This window comes from Scatophagus argus, chromosome 9 (assembly GCF_020382885.2).
Source record: "Scatophagus argus isolate fScaArg1 chromosome 9, fScaArg1.pri, whole genome shotgun sequence".
Lineage (NCBI taxonomy): Eukaryota > Metazoa > Chordata > Actinopteri > Scatophagidae > Scatophagus > Scatophagus argus.
This window is the reverse complement of record NC_058501.1, coordinates 18,555,077-18,574,910: the sequence shown is the minus strand read 5'-3', so window position 1 is coordinate 18,574,910 and position 19,834 is coordinate 18,555,077. Positions and strand designations below refer to the sequence as shown.

Genomic DNA, 19,834 nt, shown 5'->3' with positions numbered 1-19,834 from the left:
CTGGAAGGATTCATCTGCACTTTTTTCTTTTCATTCTTCATCCCTGTCTGCCTCGCTAAATTTGTCCATTCTCTTTCTGTCTCTTCATATTTTCCTTTCAGTTCACCTCTCTTATTACTTTTACTTTTTTCCTGTGTTCTTCTTCTTTCACCCTCTTCCATCCTCATTTTCATCTCCTCTCCTCTGCTCCCCTCTCCTGCAGCTACATTAGGTAATGAGCCAATACAGTATAAATCACAACCTGCTGTATGACTAAAGGCCTTACGTAAGAATATCCTGCGCTAGGCTAAATCAGCATTAGCCACAGCTATGCGGCATGATGTAGGTCTTATGTAAGTGTGAGGGTTAGCCCAGTGGTGAGTCCTTCACCACAGGACAAGGACTTGTTAGTGGCTCTCGTGTCTCTATAGCATGGAGAGATGATTATGACTGGGTCGATATGAGGGATGAGTGGCTATATTGATGTGAGACAGTCAGCGGGAAGGATTTTTTTCCCCCTGCTGCTGCCCTAGCTGGAAATAGACAGCGAGAAAGAGAGATTCTGAGAAACTAGTTGGCTCAGTCCCACCAAACTCTCAGCAGCCTCTGCAAACTCCTGCCAGTGTCTTCTTTATGTCTCGAACAGCTGTGTTTGAGACGTATTCCACACAGACTGACTATCACATGGGGGGGGCGCTGTTCAGGTTATGCTGCAGTGGCGCAGGTTGGAAGTATCATCTTTTTTTTCCCTAACAGGGCCTAGAAAAATATTAACCAACTGTTTTGAAGCAACTATGTTTGGAATGTGTGTCTCTGAACGCAGATGCCCTGCAAGGGACTATTATTACCTGCAGGGTGTGCCGATTATTTAGTGTTTCTCTCCAGTCAGCCAGTCTCCAGTAGTAAGAAACTACAAGGAGACAAATGTTCGTTTTGTGTGCTTAGCTGGTGCCATCAAGGCATCTTATGTTGGACTGATGTATGTTTATGTTGATCAAGTCCGAAGCTTAAAGGATCTGGCCTAAATCAACTCCATAGGTCACACAATACCCACTCAAAGCACTCAGGCTGGTATTATAGCATTGTGAATAAGCTACTTAACCCCTCATGTTAACTGTATATCTGAACTGTAAATACCCAAATAGCCAGTACCATACCCTGTAAATACCCAAACTGATTCTGAAGGGATTACATGTCTAGGAATGAATGGTATGTCTGTCACTGACAGACAGCTTAACCTTCTCCTACAAAATGACCTCTCAGTGCTTTGAAAATGAAAATCATTATTTGAGACACATGCAGGTTGGGGATGGTCTATGTTAAAAGTCTACCCAGGACAGGAAATTTGTCTATAGAACAAAGTGGCTAAAGAAAAATGGGCTTTCCAACCAATTAAAGTGACATATTTTGTCATTGGAGGGAACTCACTCCAACGAAATTTGTTCTCTGCATTTAACCCACCCAAGTGACATGCACACACACAGCAAACCCGGGGCAGTGGGCGACCGCGTGCAGCGCCCAGGGAGCAGTGGGGGTTAGGTACCTTGCTCAAGGGTACCTCAGCCATGGACACCGGGACGGGGAATCGAACCAGCGATCCACCGGTTACGGGTCCGACACCCTAACCGCTGATCCACGACTGCCCCCAAAAAAATTACTTTTTGGGTCTGATCAAGCCTTGAGTGATGCTTAGTAACCTGAGAGAGTAACAGCCAAAGTGGATGAAAATAATTTCCCTTGTCTGCAATTGCAGAATTGCATCTTTTCCAATTTCAGACTCAATCAAACATTAAATGTTCTACAGCCTGTTTTATTAAGACTAATATGAGGTTTTTCAGTGTTGTGACAATGCTTCCATAATTTCCAAGTGATAAAAGGAATGCAGTTTAACAGTTGTTAAGTGTGCCACTTTGATGTCCGCAAAACAAGTCCAAAATAACAATATTCTGACTTGTAGTTCAATGCGAGCTTATACAATTCTTATATTTCATCGGATTTTTTTTTTTATTTTATTTTATTTTATCTTGATGATATGTTTCTGGACTTGCTATGAGTCAGAGAACCTCATGATAAAATCACTTTTAACTCCCTTAAAAGAAATCCTGCGGGGCCCAGGAGACCTACGCGATTAGTCAAGCAGTCTTTTCACTGCAAGTGAGCTGGACAGAGAGAGAGAGGGAGAGAGGGAGGGAGGGGGAGGGAGAGGGGAGGAAGGGGGGTGGGTCACCTTTTGTGCAAATATATCAACCAAGAAGACTACCACCAGCATCAGATTTCTCTCTCCGTGTGTGTGTATGTGTGTGTGAGTGTGCGCTTGAGAGAGAGAGAGAGAGAGAGCACTCCTTTTGCAGAGAGAGAGAGAGAGAGAAGTCCACAAAGCTTTGGAGCACTGAAAAAGAAGACTCGCTTCTTCCAGATTTCCACACTCCACAATCAAAAACAAAGTGAATACTTTTCCTTCTAAAGTTAGAACAGCGGTCATGGACGGGATAGCTCTCGGACGCGCGTCGCTCCTGTGCACCTTGCTGCTCTGGGCATTTCAAGGTAAGGCTCTTTGATACTTTCCGCTACCGCGTTTAGATTATACCCTTTCTTAGTAACTTTATAATGCTTTGGACACGGTGCTGGGTAGTTTTTCATGGCTTCTTGCTGCAGATTTACACTTTCCTTTTTCGCGGACTTGGGGAGTTGAGAGGTCCGCTTCGTAGAGCGCAGAGCAAACCTGTCCTTACATGTCGCAGTCAGAAGCGGCTCATTAAGTTATTCCGCTTGATCGAACACTCTGTAATTTGCTTTTATTTGCTTTGTGATGTTAAACAACCCGTTGCTGGCAGTGCAGATGAGCCTTACGACGATAGCAGGTGGAAAATCGAATTTATTCGAAAATCGGATAAATCTGTTTCAACAGGAATTTGAAGAAACAAACAAAACAAAAAAAAGCTCAGCAGTGGCCGTGTGTTATCTATATTGATGGGATGTTTTAAGGGTGGATACTGGCTCTTTGCAGGTCCCAGCTCTGCTCTAGAGTGCACTTGTAGCGCACAGACTGCGGCAGGAGACTGCTCCTAATCCGATATACCGGTAGCCTAATGCCAAACCTCATGACAGTGCAGCCACAAAAGAACATATTGAACTGTCAAAATAAAACACATTAAAAATGATAAACATTATATTAATGTGTAGAAAAAGTGTAGATTAAATGATAAATATCCCCCAAAAATTTTTTTATGGACATCACAGATATTACACTATTTTAAATGCACTGAGAATGTTAAGCTTTTATTTTGAAGACCACATTCAGTCTCAGTCATGCTGCTATGTCTGGCTGCTGGGTGCAGTTTCCAGCGCTTTGATGTCTGATCTGCAGGATTTGCGTCTCTTTTGCTGGCAGTGCGCCTTGCTCTCAGCACCCCTGGGTGCTGCCAGAGAGACTAAGCCAATTTAAATCCAACTTGACTTTGGCCTTATATGATCTTCTCCAAAGAAAACTTTTTGAAAACTGCCCAAACCAAGTCGGCCTGTGTATTAATTTAAGGACTTGCTGTGGTTCTCCACAAGTGTACTGACTTCATACATTTACGCTGGAGATTAATCTCCCATGCTTTAATCTGTAACTTGTCCCATAGGGGTTTACAGCACCTGTAGTGAAATTATCGGTCAACTTTGTGGTAGTTTAAAACTTCTTTTAGTGCCGCTATTACATTTCAGTAAATGTTGCAGACTTTAGTGGTGTGTGTGTGTGATACTTGCGGAAATTTTATGAAAGTTTTTACCTGAGCTGGCAGTCTGGTGGTTGGAAGCAGGATGAGCTAAAGGGCGGGGCTGAGCTGCTGCGAAACGACCTCTTCTTTTCCCTCTCACTTTGCTCAGTGCACCATTGTATTTTTCTCATTGATTTTGCAGCCTTTCGATGTATTCAATTTTTTTTTCATTTTCTCCAAGCATAGATTTGTATATATCAGCGTCCACCTCCAAGTTTACCTGGTTTAGATTTTTTACGATTGTCCCTCCCTCCTCTCGGACCTCAGAGGCAGTTGTTGCACTTCACTTTCTGTCTGCCATTCATGGAGCCTTTTTACAGGTACCTGCACAAAAAAGTGTCCTGTAATTGATGGAAGCAGTGCGCAGCTCACACATCACTCTATGCAGGAGTGGTGCATTGAAATAAAGACTCTGCTTCAGTGGATGAGCTCATCCCATGCTGCTCTGAAATCTGAAGGAACGAAAGTCTTTATTTTACTTCTTGCTGCAAATGTTGATTTCTTCGAAGGAAAAGTTTTCCAAATCCCCCTGTTCCTGAGTCTTTCTCTGACATAGTTTTGTCTAATAATAGCAGCACTTGTTGGGTTTCTTTGGGATTCTGTCACACGGACCTACATTCTCACAATTGCTGGTCACACACTCGCAACTTCAAACTATGTCGCTTCTCAGTATGAGGGTGCACTAAATAGAATCAGGGGACATGCAACACCCAGACGTGTGTCATCTCCTTTAAGTGTGGCTACATATTTTTGAGCATGTATGCCTCCCTCCATGTATGTAGTTGTAACACATGGTTATGTGGTGCATGACGGCCTGGGGTGCCCCAAGGTGCTCGGCATGCCTGTGCCCAGAATCGAGCTGACCTTTTGACCCACTCACCCAGACATGTTTGTAAATGGCCCCTGTTCTACTCTCCTGAAATGCCATTGCCCTTTCTGTGGCAGCACAGGCGTCAACAGCAGAAACACGATGAAATATAACTCAACTTAAGGTGTTTAAAGTGTGTGGTAGCAGAAATCGCTCCAAAATTTGAAACACAATGTCAAAGCAGATGTTGAAGAAAATTTAACATCATGAGGTAGTTACAAGGTGACAAAGTTACTCAAGGTAAGTGCAAGAAAGGCAGTGTTTTTCAGACTAACTCTGGCATTGCCTTTAGTTCTTCCCAAACCTGGATTTTGCAAGTTTTGGGGGATAAAAAGAACAAAGCAACATTAAAGTAAAGAGACAAAAGAAGAGTCAAATGGTCAGATGAGTTTGAGCTAAACTGTAGAGACTCCTAAGTGGTCATGGACAGGTGGAAAAAATCGTTGTGACAAGCATCAGCTGAGTTCAAGGTGTTAAAGTCTAACACGCAGCGTCAGTCTCTTTGTCTATCACCGCCTTAATTCCCACAGTCATTTCCTCACTTTTAATTTCTGTCCCCTCCTGCCAGCGCGGCATCAAAAGTACACCCCCTGCAGTCATGTGTAATTATTATGGTATTAGGCCAGAAAAAGAGCCATTTAGCCAAGAGGAGATAAAAGCCAGGGGACCTCCTTCACAGCTGTCCTGGAGCACTTGGTGTTAGTCTTTTGCAAGCACACACATGTGTGCATTCTTGAACAAACATTCATAGGCAGGCACAGGTAACATATGTACATTCACAACCACGAATTAAGCACAACTTAACAACACAGGTAAATGGACACATAATGTGCACCGTACATGAGAGCTCCTAACTGCAGGATTCTGGTGTTACGCAGCAGTGGAAACCTTAGCTCGTATAGCAGTGAGTGACAGATTGATAGTGGCTGTTTTGGGTGAACGAGTCTGTGTTTGCCCCTTGTCATTCAGGCCTCTGGGGGGAGTAGGCCTCCGAATGGTGGGTCTGAAGTTATTGTGGTGATTCATTCCCCCCTGTGTGTTTGTGAATGAGTGTGCGACAGTGATGGAGAAGGGAAGGGATGGAATGAGCGGCATTCCTCTGGACACGTTGGAGCTCGCACTGTAATGTGTGTGTTTGTCACCACTTCAGATTCTGTGGAGAAGAGCTACTTTTATTACCTTTAAAACCCCCCTCTCACCACACGTCACGGGCAGTAATCCATGTACAAACAGGCGGCCACAGTGCCGCTTCCATGTCACCATTGAGAGGCCATGTTAAAGCTGCAAAGCCAAAGTTTGTTCACAGCCAGGGTGCGTTCTCGTGGTTTGACTGAGTTTCACTTCAACAAATCAACCAGGGAGCGCTGGTTAAACATTAGACAGTTAAAATAAAGACTTGACTTGTGTCAGGAAGTCCATTTAGTAATCAGTGAACTCTGAGCATTTGAGCTCACCAGTCTTTCACATACCCACACATAGTGTTTATTGTTTTCAGTGAGTGACACATTAAAGTCAATTACAGCAGTTTGATAGCACTCTGACGTTGGATGTTGAGCTGGCAGTCGGCACCGGCAGTTGGACATCTGTAGATGGTAGGTTGCATGCATGTGTTTAATCCTGGTTTGAAGTCAGGATGATGTGGTTCACAGCAAAAAATGGACAAGTTTATCCCCCAGCCTTTCCATCCTTGTATTCCCTGCAAGAGCTTCAAAAGAGCTGAAGCCAAAGCTGTGATTACACACACACACACACACGTCCACAGTTGCTCAGACATAAACAAAAGGTGTGTTTCTCCAGATTAGCTTTGTCTATGTTCCCATCTCTTTCTTACCTTAACTTCTCTCTCATTCATTCAACAGTAGACACTTTTTTCATGTCCACTTATGCTTGTGTTTACTCACTCTGATTTGGACCACTGTGCTTTTGTGTGTGGTTCACAGGTAATAACCCTGCATAGCACCAGGAGGAATGCCTGCTGTGTTTTAGTTGGGAGACGTCTCTGTTTGCTCTTTTATGCCCATCCCTCTGAGTCGTTCCTCAGTAGATTTATGGCTGCTATTGCTGATTTTAAAATAAGAATGACCATCCCTCCCCCACATGGAAGGTTCACTTTGAAAAGAAAGGGTACATGTCAGTATGGTGTCTGTCTGTGCTTGAATCCTTATCGTGAACTTTCAGGAGAAGAGAAAGGTGGAAAAGAAGCTGACTAGAAGTCGTTTTGGTGTGGCTTGTTGCTTTGAGGATGCTGTCTTGTCATTAGTGGGAGTTGTAGGGAGGGAAGGAAGGAAGCAGAGAGGAAGGGACGAACGCAGAGAGATCAAGGGATGGGATGAGAGATGATTACAGCTGACTATTGTGTTGCCACTGCACGGTCTTGTTGTTCTGCTCTCGGGGGAGGAAGATCATGGCGATGGGTAATTTCAAATGCAGCCTTGAAAAGAGGCCTCCACATCTCTGTACGTGTGTCCTTGTCTCTTCATCTGCACATAAAATGGTGGCGGTGGGAGGAGGCAATTCAGTGTTGGAGCAAAATTGAAAATTCACAAAGCTCTTTCAGGAGATAAGGTTAAGTGCTACCAATCCATTTAGCAGAAAAGCACTGTAGTAAGATGTGGATAAGAGCCTCTGTTTCTCACTGGATTTGGTGTAGGAACATACAAAGCGGTGGGATCTGTGTGTTTTAGCAGCACACTGTACAAAATCTGTGTCATAATGGCAAGGAAAATACAATGGCCTACATGTTTAGCGCCTGCCATAAAAAACAGCTCTTGTAATACTTGTCTTGTGTCCAGCTGTTTTGATCAATCAAATAGCGTGTGAATGAGGATCGAAAGAACAAAAGCACTAAAGGCAGAGATAGCAGCAGTGAGGATCAAACGGACGGAGTACATTAGAATTGAGGAATACCAATTAGGTATGGGGAATGTCATGGAAAAGCCTGGATCTGTGGCCAAGGAGATCATTTTCCTGGCAGCAGAGAAGAAATCCTAACCCCTGTGCCCCTCCAAGCCTAAACCCTCCATCTGACTGTTGGCTGGCAGAGCCTCCTTTGGGAGCCCCACAAGCTGTTGCTTTTCAGACATCAACAGTTGCCTCAGCAGCAGTTGTTGAATGCAACCCTCAAAAAAAAAAAAAAAAAAAAAAAAAACTGTCACCGACCCCTCCCACCCCCCTTCCTTTACACACACACACACACACACACACACACACACTTTTGGGTTCCATTACCACCTCATGTCTTTTCACACCACTAGCTCAGCCTCATGTGGGGGAAGGAGAGAGCAAAACTGCAACTTACCTTGTTTGTTCCTTAGCTTCTTGAGTGTTTATTCATTTCTGTCTCAGAAAAATGCATCTGCACAATTACTGTACACAACTGTAAATACTTCTCTTGCTACTGAGGCACAATTCAAAGCTCACAGACAGATATTTGAATGCATGTCTGACCCAGTAATTCTTGCCTCCCACGTCTGGTTTCAGAAATACGACGTTGGGGCTTCAAGTGGTTCTTTTCCCTCCCTTATCTGTATCTCATAATGATAACCGTGAGATGAGGGTAACCTAAAGTTCACTGGGCTACAGACTTTTCTCTGTTTACACATGTGTACACGCGTGTGTGTGCGCAAATTTACACAAGCCGCGGCCACAAAGGTAGGCCAAAACCACAATGATTACTTTTCTCTCTTTTAAACCACTTTTCATGTCCAATCTCCCTTTTCCATCTGTCAGCGAACATTCCTGCGCCTCCTCCCCTGACTTTAATCTAGTTAATGGTTAAGCAGCGGTGGTTAACCTCTCCAGTGAGGCTGGTCACTGTTTGACAATGAGATCTTATTGCTTTAACTGGGCCGGGGGGACCTGGGAGACAGGAGTGGGAACATTAATCCTCCTTGCTGTGAGGGAAGAGGTGGAGGAGGAGGAGGGGTAAAGGGGTGATGGAGGTGGTTGTGTGTGAGATCCATAGGTGGTACTTGTACTACAACACAAGTGTACGCTAGTGTTGGATCTTTGCTATGACTTCATGTCTGTATGTGTGAGAAAAGGGGGTTCCCAACGTTACCTGAGAGCTAGGCCAGAGTGTCATCTCAAACGGATCCAGTGTCGGCTTTCATGGCTTCCGAGTCAGGCTGCTCGCCTAAGGACGTGACTCATCTTTGTTTTACTGAGGTTTTCGCTTACGTTAGCCCCTCTGAAACGACGACCACAGCATTTCAGTTCCTTTTGCTCCTCTCTGCCTGTGTGAACTTGACTTTGTAAGAGAAGAGTAGAGGAATAAAGTTACCATGCTCTGGTTCTTAATATTCTCCTCAAGTCAAATCCTGTTCTTAACTTCAGTGTGAGTTTCTTTTTCTCTGTTAGTTACATTTCTCCCTGGAATTCACTTCACATTCTCTTTACCACACCGTATTTTATGTCCAGCTCTGCGAATCATCACTTTTATCACTGTGCTTTTCTTCTCTGCACCTCGCATGCTCATCTGTCTCTCGCCTCCTCTAACTTTGTCTCACCCTCCATGCATCATCTGTCTCTCATCCCTGCTGGGAACCAACACAAACTACGTGCATCCTCCTGACCATGTGTCATCTAATCATCACAACAGCCTGAACAGAAGGGGCCACTAGAGGCAGGGTGTCTGAAATCCCTGGTGATTCCTGGCAGTAGGGGATGGTAATCTTTTTTTTTTCTTTTTTGACTGACAGTTTCACTAATGACAATAATCAAGCCAGAAGACTTGCAGTCAGCCCCTGCTTGTGTAACAGTATTAATAAAGTTGCAACAGTGCGATGTAGCAGCAATGGAAAATACTCGAGCAGCTTTTTGCAGTTCCACTAAGACGAATGCATTTTTTTTTTTCGGACTTGTTTTCGTCTGCAATTTCAGAACTAAATTTCCTGTGTTGTTGTGTGTATATTCCGGTAATGCAAGAAGAGTCAAATTTCCTAGCTTCATTTTGATTCAGTCTAGCAGGAAAAAAAGTACAGGCTTGCTCCTGTTCCATATGAATATTTAATATAAAATCAATAGCATTCAATTGGGTTATGACTCCATCAGGCTAAATGATTCTCAATTACATGTCTGTGTGTTCTGCAAAACAACAAATGTGATGGATAGGTACTCTGTGGATAATGTTAGACTTACAGAGTGCCTAATGGATTTAGCCTCTTGTTACTTGGGGCTAAAGTAATTATAACCCCAGTGTTGCCTTCTTGCAGAGCTTCTTTCATTCTGCCCTGGTGGGCATGTTTCAGAAGCAAGACTAAATTTAGTTAATGATTATTTGTACTGAATGGTTATCAGGCAGAAGTCAGATGAGCATACCGTACGACCTTTCCTGGCTGCCTTACAGAGTGGTGAGAGAGGCTGAGAGGTTTAGGACACGCAGATTGGAGGACTCCCTTTGATCCCATTTCCCTTCTCGCATCGCCCCCACCACCCCCACCACCCACTTCAAGATTTGTCTCTGTGGAGAATGATGAAAGATGTACTGGCTCCCCTCATGTCAATTAACAGCTTGGGGGTGTGCGCTTCACTTTGTGTGTGTGTGTGCCTGCACATCGAAAGCAGTGTGTGAGGGTGGGGTTGGTTAATGGCAGGGGCAGAGAGGACACATGTTCAATAATAAGGCCTGACAAAAGGGGACAGGCAGAGGGAGGGAATGAGGGAGGATGGGAGGACGATGGAGCATTTAATATGTCACTGCTTTTCATTTTGCTTCACTTCTACTTGTGGCTGGAAATCAATATCGTTACATTAATGAAAATATTTATATTAAATATACAGATTGAAAGATGTTGCAAAATGGGCAGTCGTGTAGAAAATAATACAACAACTAAAGCAAAGCATTAAGCAGTGACTCGTTGTGTTTGCAGTTTGCTTGGAATTTTGGACTAGGATTGCAATTAATGATCTTCATTTTCAATCAATAATTGTTTGGGTTTAAAATGTCACAAACTACTGAAAAATGCCTTTTTGTTTGTTAGAAGCCAACCAAACTTATCAATGATGTTTGTTTCTCCCTCCAATAGACCAAAACCCCAAAGCTGACCTCAGCTGAGACGCATGAATTGCGAAATGTTTGCCTTTTTTGGGTGAAAAATGTTGTCTTGTCTTATAATAAAGAGCCTTTGTGAAAAAATATGATGTAATCTATCAACAAAATATGAAACAACAATAAGATTGCATTATCACTCATTGAAAATATTGAAGAAGCTGCATAGCTCAGCTGTATGTTGATCCTGAACTCATCACACACTTTGCATGTTAAGGAGTTCACAAGAGGCATACTAGACTGATATACTCTATGCATGCATGAGTATGTATGGTTTTTTTTTTAATAGGTTGGCCTCAGCTGGTAAAGTCGGCATGAGAGCCGAGCGTATTCCACTCAACTGTGTGCTCGCCTCAAATCATAAAGTGCCGCAATTCATACACATTTGTAGCCCCGGGACTCCTCACTGCAGCACCATCTTTGTTTTTTTTTATTAATGTATTTTTCAGTGAGGTCTTTTTGTGTCTACACCTGAACAAGGCTGCATTGTTAAGACATTCCTGTAGGCTGTTGGAATGCAGGTATTAATACTGAGCTGATTACACACACAGCAGAGAGGGAGAAAGAGGGAAGGAAGGGAAAGAAGGAGAGAGGAATGGATACAAGGTGCAGAGTGAAGGGAGTGGAGGAGGGCAGCACATTGAGGCACGGCGAAAGGGCGTCGAATGGTGGTGCTTGTCGATGTTTAAAGTATGTGTGTGAATGCACGCGCATGGATGAATACATGCATACATATAGGTGCTTGAGAATGTCACTGTGTGAGTGCATCATTTACATATGTGTGTGTGTGTGTGTCAGGAATTCATGCCACATTAACTGAACTAACATGGCAATATGTGTGGGTGTGGGTGTGTGTGTGACAAAAGCAGAGAATTAGCTGCGGGTGTGGGACAGGACCTCGCTGCGTGTGTGGGCATCCGTCACTTGGTCAGATCTGCTAGGAGCATGTGAACATTACCGCCACCCCAACGTGAACTGGAATCCGGACTTAACAGAGGTTATAAATAGGTGTGTGTGTGCATGGGTGTGGGTGCGTGCATGTGTGTCCAGTCCCACATTGCTGGCGGTACCAGCTGGTGATGGGACTGTGGTGGACTTGTAGCAGAGTCCACCACTACACACCCAGGCTCCTCACATGTCTAGAACCACCTCTCGTCATCTTTTCCCTCCCATTCACTTTCCTCTGTCTGTTGCTTCATTTTGTTTGTCTTTATCCACCCTTTATTGTTTGTTCTTGACAATTAGAAGGTCTTAATGTTAAAAAGATGTTCCCATGTTGATATTTTTGACCAAAAATGGCAAAGTCACATTTATTTTTTTTATTTATTTTCTGTATTTTCATCTAATGATTCTCAATGCTCTCTTCTTCGAATTAGTAGTAGTTTCTTTCGCTGTTTGCACTGTGTCATATTGTGTGCCACCATGGTTGTGGCTCCTGGTTCACCAGCTGGTGGTATGATGATCCAGGCTGTCAGATTTAGAGCTCTCCTTGGCGAGAAAGTTGGCAATTTAAAGCCAGCCAAAAAATCTCCCATGCACTGCTTACACCCATTTCTATAGCCCATCACCCATACGCACTCCCCACCTCGACCCATCTGTTTATGTGTGTATGTGTTTCCGTTTGGCAATGGCTTAGAGAGCAGTTGGTGTAATGGTTCAGGAGAGCAGCTAAGCTGGTCCACCAGCGGCATGACGGGGCAAACAAAGTCAAAGCTCAGTATGCAGCGGTAACCCTTAGCTAATGCTAAATTCAGTGGTAAACCAATGAGAGAGGCTGGATGTGAGGAGCAGCTTTATGGACGTGGACCTTATGGTTACACTGCTACCAGCCAAACAATGGCATACTTGTCTTCCTGTGGCTACCCACCTGTTCTCCCCTCCCTCGCTTCGGCTGTATCCAAGTATCCGAACAGGACCTCCTGTCCTTCACCGGACACTTTCTCCTTCCCCCACCCATACTGTGCCTCTTTTTCTTCTTCTCCCATCGGGCAGACATGGCATTTTGAGCAGGACAAAAGACACCGTGGCAGTGGCTGAGAAAGAGGAGAGACAGCTGGACGGTCATGGACTTGAGATCGTGTTGCATTTGTTCACTTATAACGCTGTCTGCACCTCTTTCCCTCTGTGTCCTCATTTCTTTCTTTCATTGTCTCCTCACCCTTCCCTGTCCTTTGACACTTTCACCTCCTTCCAGTTCCTCTTGTATTCTTGGTTTCTCTTCTCACTAGAGCTATTCTGTTCCCCACTCTCACAAAATTCTGTCTGTCGCTCACTTGATTTCTTGTGCCACATCCCAGTGCCTCTATCTCACTCTGTCTTGCCGTGTCTTTTTTCTTGTTTGTGTCTGTCTGTCTGTTCCCACTCGACTATGTGGTCAGAGCCCCTGCAGTGGATTATCAGTCAGTTGACTCACAGAGGGCAGCCAAAGCCTCCAGTACAAACATGAGACAATATCCAAATGATTGGCTGGTTGGCTCTGGACCGTGGAAACAAGCCTCCATATCAGCTCGAGCCAGGCTCGGTCCACAGGTCTGCCTATAAACCATATTAGCCGGTAGCACTGACACACTGCAGTGATTCTGTTTGTTTGCAGCAGCTGCTTTGCATGTAGTACAATCCAAAGTGGAATGAATTATCAGAAAAATACAGAAGCTGCTATCGGTTGTTTTCACATATGGTTATTGTGCATGTGGGTGGGAAGAGGAGCTTGGATTACAAAAATCATGTTAAGTAATGCCAATAACTGTGTACTACTTCAACCTCGTGTTCACATTTTGTTTTTCACAGTGGCTGGCGAGGGCAGGTTCAGCAATCAGTGAGTTTAGCTAGTTTTGTTTTTGCTCAAGTTTTGATTCCTTACTTCCTGTGTCTGTTCTCGTTAGAAAATAATTACGGTTTGAGCAAATGGGGCAAACTTGGATTTCACAAAACTCCCTGCTGTAGCTAAGATAAGGATGTATTTTTTATATATATTAAATCTTGCTCAGTGTACATTTTGTGGCAAAGCTCCCTTATGTGGCTGCTTGTGTGCAAAATGTTATGAATGAAGAAACCAGTTGGTGTGATTTATGACGCCAGAGGGTGGTGAGCATCTGGGTTCTTCTATGCTAAATGTATATAATACCTCTTTAATCTAAGGAACACATTGTCCCAAATCTGCTGGGTCTTTCGAGCCCATCTGCCCTCACTCATGCACGGCTGCTGGATTGTTACCTCCGTGTGTCTTCCTGCTTCGCCTGCCACCTCGCCCTGTGCTGCACAGCTCATTATGGAGATACAGGGCTGGCTTCTCTGCCCCTCCACCACAGCTACCTTTCTGCTCAGAGATGAAGAGGTGAAGTCATGGAAAATTCTGGAGCTCTGCTGATGATGGACAGCTTCCACGTCTCCTGCTCGTCAACTTGGCTTACTTCACTTCCACATTCCTCAGCTCACAGTTCTTCTCACCCTTTGCTGGATTTGACAGACCACCCCCTTCCCGTCTTTTCTCCATCTTCCCTCACACTACCCCTTCCTGCTATATACCTGTATGGACAAGCTTTTTTACCTGCCTCTGCAAACCGCTCTCAAACATCCTCTTACCCTCCTCACCATAAATGTCAAAATTTGCTCTAGGGCCCCCAGCCGCAGAATGTGTAATTCTGACTGTGGCATTACAAAAGCACTCTGTTCTACAGTGACATTTAGTGACTCAGAAGACATTTTCTGGGAAAACTCATATTGATGTTTCACATGATGACAACAAAAAAATTCTGGAAATGTAAATTGAAAAGCTTACTCATTCACTAAGTCATCTGTGCCTTTGGTAAAGAAAAAAAGCATCCTTTATGTGAGACTGAACACATGAATATTCGATGAATGATGCTGATGGCAGGTCCGGCTATGCAGCCGCTGCCACCTTTGAGTTCGTCTAATTGAAACAAGTTCAATAGTGTCATGTCTGCTTTTATCTCATACTTGTTTCTTTTATGTCTCCATCCCCCATTCTTATAATAAAAACCACAAGGCTCACAGGCTATGATTAAACAGTCATATGACCACATGTCCAGTAATATACGGGATGCATTTAATTTCACCCCTCTTTAACCATTTTCTTTTTCTCTCAACTTTCATTAAATTGAAATTGAATATTCTTTAAAAAAATTCTTTCTATTATGTTTAAAAATGGCTAACAGTGTGAAGAAAGTTGGTAGCCATTTTTTTCTTGCTGAGAAAGGTTGCAGCCTACTTCCTTCTATCTACCTTCTCTCCTCACCTCCCTCCAACTATCCATGCTTCCTCCCTCTCTAATCTTCCTTCATGTGCTCAAAGCTCTCTTCATTATTACCAGATGCTTGGAGACGGAGGAGGTGGATAAAATGGTGCCAGAGAAGAAGAGGTGTTGATAGTTAAGCTTCAACACCCCTATGAACTTTCAGAAGCCTCCTCCTTGTACACACACACTCACACACACACTCTTGCTGCTTGGCTTCCCACCACGTGATGTTTTATTTCTTCCATTATCCCAAACAACCAGCATTCATAACACCTACCTGTACCTGGACCATCTGCTCCTGTGAGCACCTACAGAAAGGTGCATTTGTTTGACAGAGACCCTGGTTTTTCTTTCCGGCTAAAGCTTGGCGTTCAAATGTATTTTACTTTTGTTGTTTTTTTAATGAACTTCAGGATGAACTAACCCAACCTCATGTTTAAAGGCTTGTGTTGTGTATTTACCTGCTCAAATGTAACATATTCCAGTGTATTTGATAGAGCTAAAGTCTTATTTTGAAATCTTATTTTTGAATCTTGATATTCTATTTTAGGCAGATGCACTTCATTGATGAAGAAGGGAACACGTCATTCTTCATACCATTTGCCTCTTTAGTATGCAGGATGCCATGATTAAAGTGATACAAGGACACCCTGGTGTACTTCTGGTGCTTTTTCATTCCTTTGATCTTGGTATGCTGGTGGTTAGCATAGAGTCTTCATGCCAGTTTTGTCAATTTGCTTTTTTCTTCTCCAATTCCCGTCGGCATCTGTCATGCTTGTAATCTCTGCCCGTCAGACTTCATCTTCTTGTCATCACTTCTTTTCTTTTCTGAGTTGTACTGACATCACAAAACTATTGTTTTTCTCAAGATGGTATCTTTAGTGGACGTGGCACAGGTTTCACCGCTGAGGCAGTGCTTGTTTGTTAAATCTAAAGGGATTCATTTTAGAATACTTTTTATCCAATTAAAGCAGCAAATTCTCACACTTGAGAGCCTGAAGCTGCATAATGTTTGATATTTTGCCCGAAGGTTTAATCAATTATCAAAACTGTCGCTAATTAACTAAATAGTTCTTTTATCACTAAAATGTATAACCAGTTTAGTCCACTTAAACTTCCTCTGAACTGTTATACTTCCTTATAGATGAACTCTCATGCTTTTGCCTTGCTGACCAGGCTTACCCTTAGTTTTCAATGGAGGGCCCACAGTATTGATGAAATGTCAGTGGGAAACACTTTCCAGAAATGTAAATTTACTTTATTTAAGTTAAGGTGAATAATTGTGTGTGTGTGTGTGTGTGCATGTGCATGTGTATTTGGGAGAGACTGCGCAATAACTCACAGGATCACGGGCCCATCTGGTGTGAGATCTCATGGGGTCAACAATATCACACGTCAACATATGACCTTGGGTATGGACACTTAGAAGGAGAAGGAGAACTGACGGTATTCACTTGTTCTGTGTCACTTCCTGAAAAGCAGGATGTGAGCACGGCAGAGGAAAACGTGACTCATAAATGGACAAACCTGCTGCTGGGTCCACTGGCTTAGACAGAGAAAATGTTAGCAAGTGTTAAAGGGTTCAAAAGTTGGAGCAGAATTCGGCCAAGACATTGTTCAGTCATATTACTAACACTGACACCCCCCACCCCAACCGATCTGCCACCACTCGTCTTTGTCTCTTTCTCCAACCGTGACGACGCCCCACTGTTTTTGTGTGTTTGTTTTTGACTTTGCTGTCTCTTCCAGCGAACCCTCCAGCCTTTACCCCAACACCCTCCCTCTCCTACCGCACATCTTCATCCTCTGCACCGCAGTGTCTCTATCTTCCATCTCCCAGAGCTGTAGGTCTGTGCAGGTTGAGGCACGTGTTGTTTTGTCTTTCTCAGGTGTCACACATTCCAGATATTATCACCAGGCTCCGGTTAGCTCAGCCGATAGACATCAGGACAGGGCGGTCAATCACTTAGCAGACAATGACTGACGGTGCCCTCTGTGTCAGGCCTGATGCCCACAGATGAAAGGTCTGCGACAGGCATGGCCATAACAGGATAACATGTATATCATGTTGGACAGTCATGAGATTATCTTGTCAGATGACTTTGTTCTCCTGTCAGATATGTCTTCTGTTTTGCTCAGCAGAGTCAACATAGGAGTGTCCCTGGAATCAGTCAAAATGAGAATTAATGTTGAATATTTAAATCTGAGCTTCATTTCCTTAATTATTTCAGCTGTTGTCTCCCATTTCTTTTCTAATTACATCACCCAAGCTATGAATAATAATCAAATGAAGCATTAATGAATATGAAAAATGTGCTCTGTAGCAGATTGGAATTTTATGAGGACTGGAATAATACACCTACTGAATGTCTCTGGTGGGCCTCGATGTGTAAATGAGTAAGACACTTTTGGTGTCTTATTCAGAAAAATGTCCAATTTATGAGAAGTGGCTTCAAAAGAAAAAAAAACAGAGCTTGTAATTGAAATTATTCATGGCTGACATTTCCTCCAGTTTTATTCTGTCATTTTTAAGCCTTCTCTTTGCAGCCTTTATTTTATCAGGTAACTTGTGGACAATGTCCTTATTGTCTGTTTATTTCTGTGTCTGTGCATGCCTATGTGTATCTATACACTGTTAATCCAGCCTTGGGCCGTTTCTGTCCCCTGCAGGCTCAATGTCAGCAGCCTGACTTTGAAGTCAAGCCACAATTTATTCGTCTGTCTCTGCGGACTCCCCCCGCTGTCCACATAATGTCAGGCAATCAATAATAATGTGACCTACCCATCTACCTTGCCTGCCCACTGCTTTAGTTATTTGCCCCCTGGCCTGCACTGTTCCAATCTCTGACCTGCCCCTGCCCCTGAAAAAAACCCCTCTTGTTCCCCGCCTTCCCACTTTTACCAATAATGCCTGTCTAGCTATGACAATAACCTCTATGTCTGTTACTGTGGTAACATACAGCCCCCTTAAAGCTCAGACAAACCACAACTGCACTTATTTAAAAAAAAAAAAAAAAGCCGACTCTTCTTGATGGAAAAGCATCAACGGGGGGGGTGGGGGGGTTGATGATAGATGGCGGAAGGATGCATAAAGAAAGAGGGAATTAAAGGAGAAGATGGATCAGCTGTTTGTTCATGAATATGTTTAGCTTGCCCCCTTCTCGGTGTGCGCCATCCCCCCACCCCCCGCCCCAAGATCACCGCTGTATTTCTGTGGAGGTAATGGAGAATGGGAGAAGACAGGTGTGCCATTGTGGTGCAGATTAGTGAGGAATGCTGGAAGGTTGACACAGGCTACCTCTGGTGCGTATTTGTACGAGCACTTGCGAGCTCAGATACGCATAATATGTGATCTGCATGCCGCTTTTGACATGCGTGCTTGCTCTGTCCATATGCTGTGTGACATTTGAAATATGTTAACTGGGTGTATAAGAGTATGTGGGTGTGTGTGTGTGTGTGTGTGAACACACACAGCTCTCTTCCATCTCCTTGCACTACCCATGTATGGGCAAGAGCTAGCTCCTCACTATCTAGTCGTCTCCAGCTTATCTGTTGGCCTGTCTTGAAGTGTTGGTGCAGAAAATAGAAGCTACTTTGTGGGAATGCATTCTCCTTTTCTTTCCCTTATGTAAAATATGCACCTCACATGCAACAAATTCCACAAGACAAAAGATAATGCAGCAAGACATGGCAAATGATGTAGGATGCTTTTAACTGTATACCACAATGGAGTTTTATCTTTTTATAATGAGTTGTCTGCATGAGAACACCGTTGGCGTCGGTTTGAGACAGAAAGATATTTGAAGAAGCTGTCTGCATACAAATGAGTTTGTCGCTACTGTATTTGTATCTATAAATATATTTTAGCTAGCAATGCGTGCTCACTGGTGTGTATTTTTCTGTGAATTCTCCTCTTGGTTGCTAATGGGTCTCCTCCAGTAACCAGCTTCTCAGCAAGTCTTAGACCAGCCTCTCAGCCAGCCATGTGGTCTCTCTCCACTCTAATTAAACTCACTGTGGTTCCAAACTCCAATCAGAAAGACACAACCTCAATGCCAGACTCTGTGTCAGCTGCTGCCAAGACCTGTACTCTGATGTGTGTGTGTGTGTCACTCAGAGAGGGAGAAATTGAGAGGGGCTCATAACCATATTTACCTCTCATTTTACTCTGTGAGGCATAGTGTGGAAGAGTCTGCCAAGGCACAAGGGGAGCAGTGGGGGAAAAAAACAAATAAAAATTTGGAAAAGGAGACAAAGGCGGATTTGCAATAGACAGTATATTCAAACTGGTGCCTGACGGAGGGAAAGAGGGTGCTTAGTGGATTTAGAAATCAAGACGAAGAAAGAGAGGAATGCAGGCGAATAGTAATTAACTCTGAATTCTATCTCTGAGGGATCAGGGGGATTAATAGGGGCTTTGGTTTGGATCCTGCACCTTTCACTCTATTTCAACATGGGAGTCTGGTTCCTCTATGTAAACGTGTGTTTATGTGTGTGCATGTCCATGTATATATATGTGTGTGTGTGTAAGCACATCACTGTACTCCAGAAGGCTCCATGTGTCTGTGCCAGTGGGCTTGTGACCGTATCTGCCTGCCAGCCAGCGATGGTGTGTGTATTGATGTGTGACTTTGTACCCCCCACTTACTGAAGTTCATCCAAGCATTATAAGTTAATCCGCCATAATAGGCAAAAAGACAGAAAGTGGGTGAGAGTTGTAGGTAGGGGGAGAAGGAACCGAGGTGGGAGGTGGGCCATCAAGAGGTACTGAGAGTGTGTTTCTGTGTGTGTGTGTGTGTGTAACAGTCTGCTGTGTGTGAGGTATGCCAGGCAGGAGACTACAGATTTAGGGCTAGACAGACCCTTCTAAATCTTTGGCTTAAACGCTGTTTCGGGACAGTGAGTGTTGATAGCCCAGGCAA

At 43.8% G+C, this 19,834-nt stretch overlaps 1 protein-coding gene across 3 annotated transcripts in view; it reads left to right on the top strand.

The window, feature by feature from the left end:
* The first annotated feature begins 2,244 nt into the window (after window positions 1-2,244).
* bcam (basal cell adhesion molecule (Lutheran blood group)) overlaps window positions 2,245-19,834 on the top strand; it is a 46,753-nt gene continuing 29,163 nt past the window's right edge. The window contains exon 1 of one of the 3 annotated variants that reach the window (XM_046399042.1): window positions 2,245-2,523. In XM_046399042.1, the coding sequence (XP_046254998.1) occupies window positions 2,460-2,523 (64 nt within the window). In that variant the 5' untranslated portion in view covers window positions 2,245-2,459. The remainder of the gene's footprint in view (window positions 2,524-19,834) is intronic. The other 2 variants (XM_046399041.1, XM_046399040.1) reach the window with 2 other exon arrangements.